This window comes from Lutjanus erythropterus, chromosome 3 (assembly GCF_056507025.1).
Source record: "Lutjanus erythropterus isolate fLutEry1 chromosome 3, fLutEry1.hap2, whole genome shotgun sequence".
Classification (NCBI taxonomy): domain Eukaryota; kingdom Metazoa; phylum Chordata; class Actinopteri; order Lutjaniformes; family Lutjanidae; genus Lutjanus; species Lutjanus erythropterus.
The window spans coordinates 16,995,822-17,014,437 of record NC_139319.1 but is presented as its reverse complement, the minus strand read 5'-3'; the positions used below and the strand labels follow the sequence as shown (position 1 = coordinate 17,014,437).

At 37.4% G+C, this 18,616-nt stretch overlaps 3 protein-coding genes across 3 annotated transcripts; all 3 read right to left on the bottom strand.

Annotated features, from left to right (window-relative positions):
- Window positions 1-636: 636 nt before the first annotated feature.
- On the bottom strand, window positions 637-7,093 carry LOC146329841 (caspase-6-like). Its single transcript, XM_084715220.1, has 7 exons — window positions 6,874-7,093; window positions 3,634-3,676; window positions 3,415-3,534; window positions 3,163-3,236; window positions 2,836-3,026; window positions 2,572-2,704; window positions 637-1,288 (listed from the first exon to the last, which is right to left on the bottom strand). Exons 1-7 carry the CDS (start codon window positions 6,944-6,946, stop codon window positions 1,050-1,052), a joined length of 873 nt encoding a protein of 290 aa, XP_084571346.1. The 5' UTR covers window positions 6,947-7,093; the 3' UTR covers window positions 637-1,049.
- Window positions 7,094-7,252: 159 nt separating this feature from the next.
- Window positions 7,253-11,267, bottom strand: LOC146329840 (caspase-6-like). Its single transcript, XM_084714452.1, has 7 exons — window positions 11,237-11,267; window positions 10,909-10,950; window positions 9,265-9,307; window positions 8,283-8,414; window positions 7,886-7,962; window positions 7,581-7,756; window positions 7,253-7,444 (listed from the first exon to the last, which is right to left on the bottom strand). Exons 1-7 carry the CDS (start codon window positions 11,265-11,267, stop codon window positions 7,253-7,255), a joined length of 693 nt encoding a protein of 230 aa, XP_084570578.1.
- A 2,544-nt stretch (window positions 11,268-13,811) lies between these two features.
- LOC146329839 (caspase-6-like) lies at window positions 13,812-17,747 on the bottom strand. Its single transcript, XM_084715219.1, has 6 exons — window positions 17,598-17,747; window positions 17,334-17,474; window positions 16,052-16,128; window positions 15,785-15,960; window positions 15,504-15,648; window positions 13,812-15,347 (listed from the first exon to the last, which is right to left on the bottom strand). Exons 1-6 carry the CDS (start codon window positions 17,660-17,662, stop codon window positions 15,115-15,117), a joined length of 837 nt encoding a protein of 278 aa, XP_084571345.1. The 5' UTR covers window positions 17,663-17,747; the 3' UTR covers window positions 13,812-15,114.
- Between the last annotated feature and the right edge of the window lie 869 nt (window positions 17,748-18,616).

The window sequence follows — 18,616 nt, the reverse complement described above, 5'->3', positions numbered from 1 at the left end:
TTCAGTGAACCTAAATTTGTTTGTTTTAGTTTTAGCTTATTTGCACTCACTTTCATTCCATGCTTTTTGTTTTTGCCTTTCATTCTGTTTTCTTACTGTTGTCTTTTGTGCCACACACACCGGGTGTTGTTCACCTCAGGCATGGTCCTGTTTGATTGTCATTAATGATAGATGAGTGCGATGCAATGTGCATTGTTGGTTGCTATAAATAAAAATTTGATCACAAAAAACTGTGTGCACACTTACTCACTTACTCAAACTACACTTCACTTTCTACAGTCCCACATTAGCTAAATCCGTAGCCACAGGTACAGACACTTAAGAGTCACAATCTACCTCACTAACATGTTTTGTGCTACATCTGAACTATTTTAGTGTAAAAGAAATTCCTGTGATCCATTGTCCGGGACTCCATATTATTCTGTTTACAGTCCTGATAATGATGGCAATTATCATTCTGATAAACGTACATACACTGAGAACTATTGAAATAAAAAGTATTTCCTGAACATTGGGAGAATCTCCTGTATGCTTAATTTAATTATGTGATTGTACTCACTGCTGGTAGACAGTTATTTCAGAGGATTCGTAAACAACTCCAGGTTATGGGTGAAATAAAGACAAGATATGAATTCATATTTTGCAAATTTCATACAGATTTTATTATACAAAGCCGCCACAATAAAGCCACAAAAATACAATCAATGTATGAGCATTGAAGTAACTGCAAAGAAAATTCAGACTTTTTAGTACATGCAAAGATACATTGTTCCTGATATTTTGTAACCAGTGATTTCACTGTAAATGCTGAGGCTGGCAATTGACCATATTCACATGGCAGCCATTTTCCCTTGACATCAGACTCAGGGTGGGAAGCTCGTACGAATGCCGTACTGCTGTATTCCAGATCACAAGTCGTAAAAACGTGATGCCAGAGGAAAATGGCATCGCAAATATGAGGAATAAGCTGATGCATATGTGAATTTCAGGCTTAATCTATGTGAATTTAAGGAGGCTGAACCGGCTAATTTTATGACTGAGGTCTCAAACTATTCCTGTTTTGGTCGGAAGTAGAGTTTCTTGGTGAGCATTGAAGCAAAGCAGGGTATTTGCTTCTTCCCAATGGCACTGTGGTCACTACTGTTCCCAACACTCCTCATGGACACTTTCCTGTTGACCTGCGTGAGCAATTCAGTGAATTCAAGGGAGTTCCCGTACTTCTGGAGCATCTCACACAAATCCTGGATGTACCAGGAGCCGTTTGTGGCGTCCTGGTGGGAAGAGTGACCTTAACAAACAACACAGGGGAAAGGACAGGATTGTTATTTAAAAGGACATTTAAAGTAACTTAGATGTCTGAAATAATTCACTCAAGTTTCTAAGCGTGATAAATGCGCATTATACCACATTCAGCCTCACTAGATGTCAACAAACAACTATTTGCTATGTAAATATATAGTGGATTAATGTCATCTTGAACAACGAATAAAGTTACGCTCCCTCTGCATGTGTTACAATCCGAGTTTTCAGTTTATACGGCCCCGTATCCATTTTCAGTATCGCACCCTTGTTTGAAAGAATACAAAAAAAAAATGTTTCTGAAAACATTTTAGCTGAGAAATAGGCATTGTATAAACAGAATCTTATATCTGTATTTGACCAGATACAAATATAACTGGTTTGACAGTTTTATCTGAGTCTTGGGAGCCTCCATTGGAAACTTCACCCAAAATGGCAGCGACATAGTCACAGTCGTTCTTGTTGCAACTAAATGATAAATATTTTCAAAGGTATAGATTAGTTTAAGACAAGAAACAGGCGACGCAGTAACAGTATTGGTCCATATTTGATTGGCATTGATTTGCCTAGTTTGATTTAAATTATTGGAGGCCAAGCAGGGCACAAAAAAGGCAACCACCTGGTTACAATCTTTCTCATATTACACCAATACAGTGCACTCAACTATATTTTTAAAAACATTTTAGGTATGAAAAAAGGCAATTTAGTAACATAATCTTGATCCACATTTGATCAGCACTGCCTAGTTTGACAGGGATCTTTGGGACGCTCCATTGGAAGCTGGGCCCAAAATGGCAGCCACCTGGTCACAATATTTCTTCTATTGCAGTTCAATGGTACACTAATCACTACTTTTGAAAACATTTAGGTGAGAAATAGGCAATGTAGTAACATCATCTTGATTCATATTTGAGCAGAACTGCCTAGTTTGACAGTTTGAGCTGAATTTCAGGTGCCAACTGGACCCAAAATGGTGACTACCTGGTCTCAGTATTTCTTGGGTTACAGCTAAACGGTAAACTAATCTATATATTTAAACTCATTTTAGGCAAGAAATAGTCACTGCAGTAAAATAATATTTATCCATAACTGATTAACACTGCCTAATGTGCTCCATTTCCAGGCAGGGCACAAAATGGAAGCCAACTGGACCCCCCCAATCGAGTAAACAAAGCCTGCACGTGTCTTGGTCTGAGATGCTGGTGGTCTACTGCGACCACAAGTGGCAGTGAATGTTGCTTGCAGCCCCTTTCGACATCCCAGCCAGCTCACCTGCAGCCACAGAGTAGCAAATGATGAAATCAGCCCCAGCAGGGAGGGTGTGAAACGGTCTGGCATCCTCCGCCGCCATTTCATCGACACAACAGGCAGTCACCGGATCATCATACATTTCTCCTCGGGATGCCTAGCGACAGACAAAGCCACTTTCACTTTGACTGCATTTTTAAGACCCTATGGATTGGATTTCCAAGTAAAGCTTTAAAAATAAAAACAGACAATTTTGCATGTTCCCTTATTCTCATTGTTAGCATGTACCTGTAATATAAAGATCTTTGGCTTTCCCACAAGGCTCTTGCACTTGTCTCCTTTGAACAGGGATGTGATCTTCTGAACGGTCTCATCATCGAAAACTTGAGCTTTCGTGCCCTCAGTCTCGTTACCATTGTTGTCATGGCTCAGGTAGACGAGCAAAAAGCAGTCTGCGTCTGAATGGTCGGCCTTTGCGGCTAAAGGGACATCATGTATTTGTTAAACTGGCTAGTGAGGAAGTAAAAGTGGCTCCTACAGCATTTCACATGTCTCTAGCACAGGTATCTCGTTGTTCACAGTCATGTGCGGGCAAGTGATCATATCTGTGCTCACCTTCAGTTATTTTGTTGAAGACTTCCTCCTTGGAGTTATTGTAAGTCTCTACATTAAAGTTTAGCTCATTCAGTCTAAAACAGAGGTGACAAAAAGGTCAGTATGAAAAGAAATACAGTGGAAAATTCATACAGCATGTAACCACAAGAAAGACTTATCTTTTTCTGCTGAACAAGTACAGACAAGTTCTAAATCACACAGTCATCCATAAACTCAGTGTTCCCTCTCCAGCAGCTGGCTGGAAGGTGATACCTTTTCTCCATGGTGTCGCGGTCAGCATTGTTTCCAGTATCATCTAAGGTTAGGATGAGTGCAAGTCCTCGTTGTTTGTTGTCCATCTTGTACTCTTCTGCAGGATCCAAACCTGTAGACCTATTTAAAAATGAAACAAGACAATATTAGGTGAGTACTAGACCAGATGGAAATGATAATTCCAAGATGATCCAACCAACCAAGAAGAAACATTTTTACCTTTTTATTAAGGAAACTGTCTCTGTTAGGTTCTCTGTGCATGCTGTAGAAAATAACACATACATAAATAAAACATGCAACAATACTGGATTTTTGGAGCCAGAGCTATCTGGGAGTAAAGAAAATCTGATCCAATCAAATCCAAAACAACATCATGACACTAAAACAGTAAACTTTCACTGGTATTTCAGCAAGAGTTTATGATTTATTTGTTTATTTACTTATTTATTTGTCATCATCAACACAAATAGTTCTGCAGCTGGAGTCAGACTGGACTGATGTAGTAAAACATACAGTAAACATGTTCCTGCACGCTAACAGTAGCTTACAAGCTACTTTGTGTAGGCTAACGCAAAACTTCCTCCAGCTCCTCTTTTTAACAACTTGAATGTTGATGTTTATATTTGTGAGACAAGATCAAACATGCAGACTGAGACCACTCGAAAAGGTCGGACTTTGAAAGCAAATGTTAAACATCAGATAGTGTGTTTCCATTTGGGAAGTCGCCCTGAGAAACTGTTTGGAAAAGGGCAGACACTTTCAAAAACACTTCAATTGTTCTGTCCTTATTGTCTCAACAGAATCTCATCCACTGCTGCTTTTTTTATGACTTTAGTATTTCCAAATACCAAACTTTCTTAAAATGTTATTTTTTTTCTCCTCCTCCTCCAGACCAAGAAGACAACAGTCCTACACTGAGAACATCCACAACTAGAAAAATTGGACTTGGACATTTACAGTGATCGTTTTGCCACAAGACAGGGGGGCATGCAGGGCCGCCAGAGGTTTGTCGTAAAATATGAAGGTAAGTACATCTATGCGATTTAGAATTTTCTCCAAGCTCACTGTTACATCTTGAAGTGAGTTTACAACTGAAATGTCTAAATTGACATATTTAAACAGAATATAAATGACGAAAGAGAAGCAGTTTCGGTTTATTTATTTTACTGTACACTGACATATAGCATCTTGCAAAACTATTTTTGTACGCACTCATCACAGGTAAAGTTGTGTCTCCTTGGCAAAAGAAGGAGGACAGGGTCTAAGTGGATCACCTTCTGTATGGATCAGCCAAATCACTCCTGTTTTGTCCTGTTTTTTTTTTTTAAACAAATCCTGCTGACTTTGCTGTTTTTATTTTAAGATAAATAATAAGGTTTGTGTATTGATGTTGTTGTTGTCTTGTTTTTATTTTTATTCATATGGTTGTTTTTATAAACAACACAACATTTATTTGATTTCAGGTTGTATTCTATACCATGTTCAATATGTGCTGTTAAAATGGTTAAGTAGAGTTGTTTATCCATCGAAATAGTTTTGGAGTGAGTTGCAGAGTTTGAGATATCACTTGAAGAGATATCTCCAAAACCCTGCAACTTATTCAAAACTATTTAGGTGGATAAAACAGACTACAGGCCTGAGCAAAAACTTTTGAGGTGAACTTTCCCTAAACTTCCCCTGAAGTCTGTTATGTTATCTTGTGTTATCTTTGCCATGGTGAAGGTTGTTTGGAACAAGAATATAACTGACTGGCCAGGAATTTAATTTATTGAGTTGTTTTTAATATTTGACTTTCATTGCCAAATTACTGTCTAGTAAATATTTCGCTTCAATTTGGGTTTTGGAATTTGTTTTATTCATAAGGTTGTTTTGTAAATGCATGTTAATTCATTATATTTAAAGTTTACTTTATTAAGTGTGTGATTATATTCTAATAATTAAGTAACTATCATTTGAAAGCTTTAAATCTTAAAATGTAAATGGTAATGGTTTGGAGGGTCTGCAAGGCTGCAGTTGGACCCTTCTTCAAATCCCCAAAAATCAAGTGTGTCTTCAGGCTTTGTACCTACTGCAGCTTTAAGAAAAATGATCAATTATACATAAAATGCTGCCTATAAAAAAGTAAAATAATTAGACTTTCTGGGCTGCAGGTAGCAGATCAAGGTGTTTGACGGTTAGGTAGATAATATCTGAAATTAAAAAAAAAATCTAAATCAGTATATAAGTATATAAACATATATTTGCTTATGTGACATTTTTCTGTTTTGCTCACGTTGCTAGTTTATTAGGTACACCTACAGTTGTTAAAATGGATGCAGTTCAATATAACAGTCTTGCAATAAAAATCTGCTTTCATGTAGGTGATAATGTTCAATTTCTTTTGAAACGGTTTCATCAAGATCCTGTCCTGTCTGCTGCTGGACAGAGAGACAGAGAGACAGGGGCACACACACACACACACACACACACACACACACACACACACACACACACACACACACACACATACACACGAGCTGGTTTACAAACAAGTACCTGCTATCACTTTACTGTAACATCAGACCTTTACAAACCTTAATTAATACCAGAACAATAAATACAGATATTATAATTTCATTTATGACAGACATGAGGTTGAGGTTGTGGTTATGAGTCCGTTCTAAGAATGGTCAATTAGGGTCATTATGACCTGGATGGCCAATTATTACACTTTGCAAAATCCTACATAATGGAAATGCCTGAAGCAGAATTATTGAATTACCTGCAGTAGATGGTGTTTGGCACTCCTCCAGTTTGGAGAAGCAGCACAAGGACTGGTATGGGACACAAAGCGATGTACTGCTGTGGACAGGGTCAGCAGCAAAACATCTATATCATTTTGTGTTTTGTTTACAGTCTTAATAATTTTAATGAATTATATTTCTTAGAAAAGTACAAACAGAACTATTGAAACAAAAAGTATTTCCTGGACATTTGGACAAAGTCCTGCCTGCCTGATGTGATTGTACTCACTGCTGGTAGACACATGATAACCCTGGATTATTTTGGAGGAACGACTTCAAGGCACAAGTGAAATCCTGTGTAATAAAGACCATATTGTTTCTAGTTTTTGTCTAACTTGATGCAAAGTACAGCTTTAGGCATATGGTCTTAGTTTATTTACTGACTAATGAAAGAATCAATCATTTCAATTTTTGCCTAATTTAATGCAAAGCACAGTTTGTTATGTCTTATTAGTGTGCTGTAAAGTTAAGTGCAACCAGAAACTTTACAAGATAAATGAAACCACGTTGGGGTTTCAGAAATTAAGTGACTGCCTAAGGTAAAGAATATTGCAAGTGCAAGTTGTTCCTGTAATTTTATAACCACTGATTTACCAAAGGTGACTATAGTTTATTGTCAGCATGTGTGAATATAGGGAGTAGAACAAGCTCATTTTATCAGAGGTCTGAAACTTACCTTTTTGGTCTGAAGTAGAGTTTCTTGGTGAGCATTGAAGCAAAGCAGGGTAATTGCTTCTTCCCAATGGCATTCAGGTCTTTAAACCTCTCAACGCTCCTCATCGACACTTTCTTGGTGACCAGTGTGAGTAAATACGTGAATTCAAGGGAGTCCCCGTACTGAAGCAGCTCACACAGATCCTGGATGTACCAGGACCCATAATCTAGGTCCCGGACGGAAAAGTAACCTTAACAAACAACACAGATGACAGGACAGGACAGTTATTGATTGAAAAAGGACATTTGTCTGTGTGTGAAATAATTGACTCTAGTGTCTGAGCAGGATCATCATTCAGATCATCAACTGAATCAGCTGAAGTGTGACTCTTCCCATCATGCTAAGACAAGGGCAGATTAAGAGTTTTAAACATGCCGGCCGGCTCACCTTCAGCTGTAGAATAGCACATGATGAAATCAGCCCCAGCAGGGAGGGTCTGCATGGCACAGGCGTCCTCCACTTCCTCATCCATATCGCTGTCATCAACACCACAGGCAGTCACAGGATCATCAAACTTATTTCCTCTGCATGCCTTGTGACAGACACAACCACGTTCACTTTGATGGGATTTTCAAGAGCCATGATTTTCCAAGTGAAGCATTAAAAACAGGTAAAAGTTGCCATATTCTGTTGGATTTCCCTGCATTTTGGCTTTTGTTTGCATGTACCTGTAATATGAAGATCTTTGGTTTTCCCACCAGGCTCTTGCACTTGTCTCCTTTGAACATGGATGTGATTTCCTGAATGCTGATCTTGTCATCGTAGGTGTGAACCTGACCATTCTCACCGTGACTCAGGAAGACGAGCAAAAAACAGTCTGCGTCTGAATGGTCGGCCTCTGCAGCTGATGGGACGTCAAATTTTTGTTAAACTGACTGCTGGACAAGTAGAAGTGGTTCGTGCTACAACACATCACATGTTGGATCTGACATGCTTCTGTCATTGTTCAGAGTTATGTTATGTATGTGCTTACCTTCGGTGATTTCTTTTAAAACAGTCTCCTTTGTTTTGTTATTGTAAATCCTCACTTCAAAGTTTAGCCCCTCCAGTCTGAAAGAGAGGTGTTACTGAACATGTTTCCACAGGAAAGACTTACAGTCACTGAACAAGTCAAGACAAGTTCTTAACCTGTCAAATACCTGTAGGCTACATACTCTGCAGGCCTGTGTAGTCTATGTATGTTTTTGTAGTCTAATTTGGTTTGTGTAATCTTTTATGCATAGTCTCTTTTGTAGTTTCTACGTAGCACCTTGGTCATGAAGAAACGTGTCATTTCATTGTCCGCTAGCTGTATATGGTTGAAATGACAAATATATACAGTCAATACAGGACACAGTGTCCCCTCTGCACAGCTGCCTGAGAAGTGATACCTTTTCTCCAAGTTGTCACGGTCAACATTGGTTCCACGCCTGGGACGCTTCGTTGCAAACGACTCGTGGTTAAAGATGAGAGCAAGACCTCGTCGTTTATTTTCCATCTCATACTCCTCCAAACCTAAAGAGCTGTTACATAATGAAAAAGACACAGGACACAGTTGTGGAGATGTTACTCTCTCTCTCATATGAAACATGTCTGGGTATTGATAACCTGGATGGATTTTTTTTTTTTTTTTAAGATTTTTGCTAGCCTGCTTTCCAAACCTATATGTCATAGCTTCAGTTGATCTTTACTCAGTGGAACTTGTCCAGTGCCTTGGAAAAAGTCTAAAATCATACCTTTACCTAAAGATGGAAAGCAGGTTTTACGTGCTCCAAATGTAGACCGACTAGTATACTCCCTGTGCTGAGAATGATATTATTATTTTTAATCAAGTGTTAAATTATTTTAGTAGAAATGGACAAGTTACAAAAGCACAGCATGCTTACCAGGATATTCTACTGCATTAGTACATATGATTGATCAGTGATTAATAATTATGGATGACAGGAAAATAGTTGGAGCTCTGCTGTTGGATTTTGCTCCAGCATTCAGTGTCATCAACCACAATACAGCTCAAATGTTCTGGTTTTTCATCTTTAGCTCTTGCCCAGATGAAAAGTTACTTTTCTGGTAGAGCACACCAGGTGTTTTTCAGTGGTATTTCTTCATGAGTCATTTGACTTATTTTCTGGTCTTACATTTGGGCAAATATAGCATTTTATTGTTTTGTTGATACTGTGTTATTTTAAATGGTTGTCTGTTTATTTTGTTTGTTTTGTGTGGAACCCAGGAAGACAAGACACTCTGTGGAACGTACTGGGGATCCAAAATGAAAAATAAAGAATGAAAAAGAGCACAGAAACAAAGACAATAGTAGATGGGAAATTAGTACTCTGAGCTGATCAACCACACAAACAAGGAGAAACAGTTTACCTTCTGATGATGTCATCAGTCCCTGCTAGGTTCTCCGTATGTCCTACAGGAAACAACACATACAAGAATAAATTACACAACAATGTAGAATATAATTACCAAACAATAATGAGATGAATAATCTGGTTTGACAGCTTTTAAGTGGTAAAATAAAAGTAAGAGCTGATATTTATGCATATATAAATATAAAATTTCATACATAATTTTACTGTTAATTTTAATAATGATACATTTTAAAAGAACACAAACAACTCGAATGAATTAAGAAAAAGGATAAAATACACATAAAACGCTGCCCATCTGTGAGGAAGCCTCAACTCCCTTTTGTATTTGCTAAGCCCTTGTTTTTGTTAAGCAAGGTGGACAGATTCACTCACACAACTTCTTTATTTTCTTTATTAAATTTTTTAGTTTAATATTAACATACAACCAATTGTACTCAGCATTAGAAGCACACTTTTCTTAAGAGTCTATTAAAGTAATGATATAATCAAAGCCAAAGCCTGTCAGGGTGTGAGTCCTTGTGGAGGCCATCTTGTCCTGGTGTTTAAAGAGGAAGCACGCCTGAAAAAAAGTCCTTTTATGTGCTGCAGGACTAGGCGGATTCTCTGACTTGATTGGCCAAAGGGTGAGTGATGAAATGACAGGTAATTAAGACAAATACTGTGTGATACTCAAATGATTTGATTATTTTGAGTGTATGGTATTTATGAAAATCTACTGAAGAATGAAATGAGGCTTTGTTGGTTTGAGCAAGCTAAGAAGAACAATATATATTTGTGATTAATCTTGTCAACCTCCCTCCTGCAGAGCTGACCTGATAGGCCAGTTTGAACTGGCAAGGCAGGCTCTCATGCTATATATGAGAGAGCACCAGATTTGTTCTAAGCTGAGTACTGAAAAGAAAAGTGTATTGTTAAGTAATTTTTTTTTGTTTTGTTTTTGGAGACTGACAATAAAAGTTTGCCGAATTTTTGCAGCAAAACTCCCTGCCAGCGTCATGTTTTTGTCCTCCTGTCTCATCATGCTTCCCTGCACCTCACCGTGCAACACCATCCAAAATATGAAATAACAAAAATGTATGTTCGATTTTGTGTGCTACATCTCAAGGTGTTTGACAACTTGGTCAATATTATCTCAAATTTTAAACAATGTGACTCAGTATATGCACATATTATGATTATGATTATTGTGATGATTATTATGATGATGATTATTATTATTATCATTATCATTATCATTATGATTATTATTGCAAATAATGTTAACAAAAAAGCACGCTTATAGTTCCATGCCGACCAGTTTCTTAATGACAAAGGATGACATCAAATATGGAAAAGTTATATCCTGTTTACACAATTATAATAATCAAGGAAGTTTGAGTTGATGATTAATTTCTCCCTATTTAAGTTTACTGTACTGGCAATAAAACCTGACTTCTTTACAACTTTATCTTGTTTGTTTCACTTTTGCTTTGATAAGAACAGAACACTTTGATAACTGAAAATTCAAAGGAAACTTAACAGTAAACAAATTTTAAGAAAGAGTTTGAATCAGGTGTGTTGAAGCAGGGAAACATGTAAAACACGCAGGACAGGGGTCCCTGAGGACCAGGGTTGTGAAACAGTTTTGTGAAGGACTCACCCATCCTGTCTGTTGCTGCTCCATCGTCTTTAGCAACACTTCCTGAAAATGTGAGAGAAAGAGAAGTTAGGTCTCAGCATTAAGAATATAATGATATTAACAACCTCCCTCATACATTGTAATGAATTTAATGACTGACTGAAGAGAAAACAAACACACAGAAAGCACTAGTGTAATAACATAGTTTAAAAAAAACTGCCTCACTGATGATATTGAGCCTAAAGTAAATTAGATATTAAAAGTCATTGTATTTATTTTTCTGACCATAAAAGCCATACGCAGGAGTGCTCAATGTCTAATTTGAATGAAAAACACGTAAAGTTGTTACCTTCACATCTGGTCCCCGCCTTGTTAGACATGTTCACAGGCTGTCTTTACTCCGACTGTCTCCGCTGACACATGAATTTTCTTCTTCTATTCAGCAGTGATAAAAATTTATTTCCTCCCCCTCAGTCAAATTGGCCGTGTGACAACAGTGTAACAACTAGAGAACAGGCTCTCTGTCACGGGTGTAATAGGGGCCCAAAAGCAGCAAACAGAAAGTCTGGGACAGTTGGTAATATTCTTTAATGAAGCACACAGGCAGAACAGGAACTCAAGCAGACGAGGAAACACAGGAAACAGTTCGTTGTTCAGGCTCAGGGATTCAACAGCAAACAGGAGTGACAGAGAGGGGCTTACAGGAGACGAGGTTGACGAGGCAAGGAGTCCAGAACCAGAAGTGCAGGCCGATGATGCAGCAGGGAAGTCGGAACCAGGTGGAGAAGTGATAACAAATGGACTCACCAAGCAGCCACAGGGACAGGCAGGCAAAACAAGGAACGTAGAGAATGATCTCATGGTCAGGGACAGAAGGAATCTGGGAGAATAGGGGAACTGCAGAACTGTGACACTCTCATGATCGTCAACCAAAGGTCAAGGTCTGTGTTTACAAACACAAAGAGTGAGGCTTCTCCTGAGTCTTCAGTCTTTGCCTCTTCTTCCTCAGAGGACATGATGGCTGACTTCAAGAGTTCATGTGTGCTCCTTCCATCACTCAACAGCACCTGTATTTTCTCCTCCCATAACCCCTAATTAGAGAGGAACTATAACTTTAATGTTACATTTTCATCATTTCCAAATAGTTTCTTGAATGTTTCTGGTAAGAACCATGTAGGTTTGGCGCTAATTCCAGGTAAAATAAAGACAAAGTTCAGAGGATCTTAATATGGTTTGTTGTGCTGAGTTGAAAAGTTGTTGTTGCTGGTCCCAGAAGAACTTCCTTGAAAGTATACACCTCCATTTACACCAAAGTGAATATTTATTCATCCCCAAAGTATTATGTAAAAAATGTTGAATTGTATGCTTGCATATGGACAAATTTCACTTTCTTGATTGTTCAGCTCACTTGCTGTGCACTGAATTAAAAACTAAAACTCCTGGTTTACCTAATTTAGAATTTAATTGGAACTAATCAGTTGTAAATGTAGCAGTTGAACACTGCCTATTATCAGTAACAAATCAATGTTTTTACAATTAAATTACCAAGAAATCATAAACACAGAAAATACAGTGTTGAGTATGACCCAAATATCCAAATGCAAGGAAAACCCTGAACACCCTGTTTCCAGTTAATCACTGGACAAATACATTACACAGTATTAACAAAATATAAATAATTAACTGCACGGGAAAATATAATAATTACAATATTAAGTCTTTTGAAATTACATTTTACATTTTAATAAAAAGAAGGGGATGGAGAGACAAAGCTCTATCCATGAGAAAATCTGTGTGAGTGTCCTGTTCATTTCACACTGACACACACAAGAGTCTCTGTCTGTCCAGGTATGGTTTACATCTCAAGTGCATAACAACCTGGACAGAAAGAAGGAGGATAAGAACATGAGCAAATAAACAACAGTGGAAAGGTGAGCTGGTTTAAAAACAGGTGCCTGCCATCACCTTACTGTAACACGGGACATTCGCAAGCCTTAATCAACATTAGAACAATACAACTTATTTTATGAAAGACAGGATGGGCATCAGTATCGAATAATAACTGTCTGTTAGGGTAAATCTGAACCAGATAACAGATTGCAGTGTCACAAATTAGCTCTACATTGTCCTTTGTTGGACATGCTGTGTTTTAAACTCACTTACATGCACAAGCATAATCTGTAACTCTCCTATTTATCTTTGAACTGCAGCAGAAATGGATTTGTTCCATTTATTAGATGTCAACATAAAATACTCCTTTGACAAGCCTAAACAATTAAACCCATAATGCACATTGAAATACATTAAAATAATGTGCAATAAACATTTAAAATACATTCAGAATCATGCACATCAAGAAACTCAGACATTTAGAGAGTGAAGACAGTAAAAACTCAACTAACAAAAGTAAAAGTGCAAAAGTTTGTGCTAAAAGTGTGCTGCTGTCCAGCACTTTTTTTTTTTTTAGCAGATTGTTCTCTCAGATTACAATGTAATGTGAAACTGAAAAGGATTGTTGGGATTTTTTTTTAAGTGTGGCTGTATGATGTACTTATCCGTTGTCAGTGTAGTGATGGTCAATGTGCCCCCAGTTTGGAGAAGCAGCAGGAGGAAGCTAAGCTGCTGTGGACAGGGTCAGCAATAAAAAAAAAAAACATCCATATCATTCTGTGTTTTGTTTACAGTCTTGATAATTATCCCAATTATGAAAACAGTACAAGCCATGAGAACTATTGAATCAAAAAGTATTTCCTGAACATTTGGAGAATCTCCTGCCTGCCTGATGTCTCACTGTGGGAATCTAAACTGTGTCGTGATTGTACTCACTGATGGTAGACACATGATAACGCTGGGTTATTTCAGAGGATGGAGATTTAGATTTGTAAACAACTTCAGGCCACAAGTGAAAAAAAGACACATTTTTGCCAGCAAAAGAATTGCATTTTAATAAAAAATAACTCAATAAGGGAGCAAATCAGTAAAAAAAAAAAAAAAAAAAAAAAAGAAACACAGATGTTATTATACAAAGGCGTAACAGTGAGATCACAGAAATACAGGACCAGTCTATGCTGGTGATGTTTTCCTGAGTCGAGTCAAGATAATATTTAGTCTCAAGATAAATCTATAGATGTAGTGAATTTTTAAGAAAAGTTAAGGAAAAAAGTCAGCTGCAGGGTAACGTAACTCTGGTGACTTTCCACAGTATTTTAAACAAGTAAGCAAAAATGTGACTAGTTTGTATCCAATAAGACAAAAACTAGAAATAATATGCTCTTTATCAGACAGTATTAGACACTTCTTAGACTTTTTTAGAGGGTAATTAAGGACACATTATTACAGACCTGTACTGTAAACTAAAGTGTATTGTTTTCTACTTTTATACCCTTATTAGACTTTGTTAGAGGGTAATTGGGAAACACTACAACATCACTGTGAACTAAGTAAGGGGTCCTGCTTCACCCTGTTGAGGTTTATTTCTCAGTAATGACCTGCTTAATGTACATTGTCCCATTTATTACACAGTTAAATACCAAAATGGGTGAACTTTACCATCATTATGAACAGACAGCGATGAAGTCAAGACCAAGGTCTAATATTGCTTGACTGTTCAACCCTTATTGTACTTTATTAGAGGGTAATTTGAGACACACTGCAATAGAACTGTACTGTAAACTGCAATGAAATCACATATCTGCTTTCTTTCCATTTGAAAATGAATAACCACGACAGATCCACCCTGTAAAGGTCAACATTATAGAGACAGAGAAATATTTTGTCTTTGGGTAACAGCACAGACTTATTGTATTGTACTGTAGGGAAATAATAATGTCATGTGATCAGATAAGTAGGCATCAGTCTTGTCCACACTGCCAAATGTATGGGATGAGCCAAAGAAGGTGTGTCTCAAGTAGCAAATATGGGATTTCGCTTTAGTTTACAGTGAAGCTGTGTTGTAATCTGTCCTTACCCTTTAAAAACGGGTCTAACACTGTCTAATAAATAACATATTTAGAGTTTTTGTCTAATTTAATGCAAAGTACAGCTTGTTACATCCTATTAGTGTACTAAAAAACACTGCATAAAAAAGTGCAACCAGAAACTTTACACAATAAATGAAACCACGATAGGATTTAAGAAATTAAGTGACTGCTTAAGGCAAAGAATATTGCAAGTGCAAGTTGTTCCTGTAATTTTATACAAGCTCATTTTATCAGAGGTCTGAAACTGTTACTTTTTTGGTCTGAAGTAGAGTTTCTTGGTGAGCATTGAAGCAAAGCAGGGTAACTGCTTCTTCCCAATGGCATTCGGGTCTCTACAGCTCTCAACGCTCCTCATCGACACTTTGCTGGTGACCAGTGTGAGTAAATACGTGAATTCAAGGGAGTCCCCGTACTGAAGCAGCTCACAAAGATCCTGGATGTACCAGGACCCAGAATTTGGGTCCCGAATGGAATAGTAACCTTAACAAACAACACAGGGGACAGGACAGGACAGTTACTGACTGAAAAAGGACATTTAAAGTGACTTAGATAGAATCATTGTTGCATCTTCAAATCATCAACCATCATGCTACGACAAGAGTAGATTAAGAGTTTTAAACATGCCGGCCGGCTCACCTTCAGCTGTAGAATAGCACATGATGAAATCAGCCCCAGCAGGGAGGGTCTGCATGGCACAGGCGTCCTCCACTTCCTCATCCATATCGCTGTCATCAACACCACAGGCAGTCACAGGATCATCAAACTGATTTCCTCTGCATGCCTTGTGACAGACACAACCACGTTCACTTTGACGGGATTTTCAAGAGCCATGATTTTCCAAGTGAAGAATTAAAAACAGGTAAAAGTTGCCGTATTCTGTTGGATTTCCCTGCATTTTGGCTTTTGTTTGCATGTACCTGTAATATGAAGATCTTTGGTTTTCCCACCAGGCTCTTGCACTTGTCTCCTTTGAACATGGATGTGATTTCCTGGATGTTGATCTTGTCATCGTAGGTGTGAACCTGACCATTCTCACCGTGACTCAGGAAGACGAGCAAAAAACAGTCTGCGTCTGAATGGTCGGCCTCTGCAGCTGGTGGGACATCAGGTTTTTGTTAAACTGGCTGCTGGACAAGTAAAAGTGGTTCGTGCTACAACACATCACATGTTATGTATGTGCTTACCTTTGGTGATTTCTTTTAAAACAGTCTCCTTTGTGGAGTCATTGTAAGTCTTCACTTTGAAGTTTAGCTCCTTCAGTCTGAAAGAGAGGTGTTACTGAACATGTTTCCACAGGAAAGACCAGTGGTGGACAAAGTACTCAGCCCCAGTACTTGAGTAAAAGTATAGATACTCCTGGTCAAATATTACTCAACTACAAGTGAAAGCTGATCAGTCAAAATTTTACTCAAGTTAAAGTACCAGAGTACTTGTTTTTCAAAATACTTAAGTATTCAAAAGTACTTGCTTTCAAAAATACTTAAGTATTCAAAAGTACAAATTACAAAGTACATTTTCTAATATCAATACATTGTTGTATTTTTCTCACAGTGCATTTACAGAACCTTGTAAATCTCTGAAACCACCTGATGATGCATTGACTTGCTTGTGGAATAAATCTGCTACACTAAGCCTATAAAAACCTATAAAAACTTCAGCATAGCAATGCAATCAAAAACAAAAAGGACAGTTATTGTCTACATTAATTATGTGGTATTTTGATAAAAACAATCCAACATTAAAAGCCTACTTGGAATTATTTCTCTTTTTTTAATTATAATAACATCTTGAGATTTAGTTTTGTTTGAGTGACAGAGGCAGAGCTGCTTGTTCTTGTTACAGAGCACGCCTGGATGGCGAATTTCTGCTTTTACAACAATCCCTGTTTAGAGCGGGTACTTTGATTGGTTTCTTTCTGTGAGGAACACACCGTGTGGCCAATTGTATTTTAGAAAAGAAAAACGGCAACAGCTGGCTTCGAAGCTGTGTTTAGACTAAAAGTAACAACAACCTTCCTAGAAATGTAGTGGAGTCAAAAGTACAATATTTGTCTTTGAAATGTAGTGGAGTAAAAGTCATAAGTTTCCAAGAAAACAAATACTCAAGTAAAGTACAGATACTCAAAAAATGTACTTAAGTACAGTACTCAAGTAAATGTACTTTGTTACTGTCCACCACTGGTAAAGACTTACAGTCACTGAACAAATCCAGACATGTTCTTAACCTGTCAAATACCTGTACGCTACATACTCTGCAGGCCTGTGTAGTCTATGTATGTTCTTGTAGTCTGGTTTGATTTGCATAATCTTTGATGCATAGTGTCTTTTGTAGTTTCTACGTAGCACCTTGGTCATGAAGAAATATTTCATTTCACTGTCCACTAGCTGTATATGGTTGAAATGACAAATATATACAGTCAATACAGGACACAGTGTCCCCTCTGCACAGCTGCCTGAGAAGTGATACCTTTCCATCAAGTTGTTACGGTCAACATTGGTTCCACGCCTGATACGGTCGTCTGCGAAGCGCTCGTGGTTAAAGATGAGAGCAAGACCTCGTCGTTTATTTTCCATCTTATACTCCACCGCTGGATCCAAACCTAAAGACCTGTTTCATGATTAAAAAAGATAAGAGCACAGAAACACAGACAACATTAGGTGGACTACTGGACCAGAGGGGAATGAGAATATCCAGCTGATCGAACCACGCAAACAAGAAGAAACCGTTTACCTTCTGATGGCAGCATCGGTCTCTGTTACGTTCGCCGTATGTGCTATAGGAAACAGAAAATACATGAATAAATCACATAACGATGTAGAATATAATTACTAGACAATAATGAACTGAAAAACCTGATTTTATAGGTTTTAAGTTGTACAATAAAAGTATGAGTAAAAAAAAATATCAGATAACAATATATCGGACGATATTTTATATTTAAATGTGTATCAAATCCAACATAACATCAGGGCTAAACTTTTACTGGTACTTTGAATAATTATATATAACTGTAAATTAAACAAACAAATAGAACAAAAGACAAATAGAAAAACTTGCATTAAGAAAAAATCAAACATACATAAAATACTGCCTATAAAAATGTTTACACAATTATAATAATCAAGGACGTTTAAGTTGATGATTAATTTCTGACTGTTTAAGTTTACTGTACTTTAGCTTCACTGTCAATATAACCTGACTTCTTTACAACTTTATCTTGTTTGTTTCACTTTTGCTTTGATAAGAACAGAACATTTTGATAACTGAAAAATTCAAAGGAAACTTTTAACGGTAAACAAATTTTAAGAAGAGTTCGTTATTTAGAGCACTCACCCATCCTGTCTGTTGGTGCTCTGCCGTCTTTAGCAACACTTCCTGAGAAGTTGAGAGAAAGAGAAGTTCAATCTCAGCATTGAGAATAATTTAATGATATTAACAACCTTCCTCATAAGTTGTAATGAACTTGATGAGTGACTGAAGAGAAAGAAAACACACAGAAAGCACTAGTGTAATAACATAGTAAAAAAAAAAAAGCCTCACTGATTATATGCAGCCTGAAGTAAATTAGATAATTAAAGTCATTGCATTTATTTTTTCTGACCTCTAAAAAGCCATACACAGGAGTCCTCAACTTATGTCTAATTCTAATGAAAAACATATGTAAAGTTGTTACCTTCACATCCGGCCCACAACCATTCACAGGCTGTCTTTACTCCAACTGTCTCCACTGATAAGTGAAATTTCTTCTT

Coding starts and splice junctions, on each gene's coding strand:
- LOC146329841 (XM_084715220.1), bottom strand. CDS start 6,946: ATGCCATTGGGAAGAAGCAATTACCCTGCTTTGCTTCAATGCTCACCA. Junction 3,677..6,873: donor CTCTACTTCAGACCAAAAAG/GTAAGTTTCAGA, acceptor TATTTTCTACAG/CATGCACAGAGAACCTAACA. Junction 2,705..2,835: donor CAAAGATCTTTATATTACAG/GTACATGCTAAC, acceptor GTCTGTCGCTAG/GCATCCCGAGGAGAAATGTA.
- LOC146329840 (XM_084714452.1), bottom strand. CDS start 11,267: ATGTCTAACAAGGCGGGGACCAGATGTGAAG. Junction 8,415..9,264: donor ACTGATGACATCATCAGAAG/GTAAACTGTTTC, acceptor ATTATGTAACAG/CTCTTTAGGTTTGGAGGAGT. Junction 7,963..8,282: donor CGTGACAACTTGGAGAAAAG/GTATCACTTCTC, acceptor CCTCTCTTTCAG/ACTGGAGGGGCTAAACTTTG.
- LOC146329839 (XM_084715219.1), bottom strand. CDS start 17,662: ATGTATTTTCTGTTTCCTATAGCACATACGGCGAACGTAACAGAGACC. Junction 15,649..15,784: donor CAAAGATCTTCATATTACAG/GTACATGCAAAC, acceptor GTCTGTCACAAG/GCATGCAGAGGAAATCAGTT. Junction 15,348..15,503: donor GTGCTATTCTACAGCTGAAG/GTGAGCCGGCCG, acceptor TTGTTTGTTAAG/GTTACTATTCCATTCGGGAC.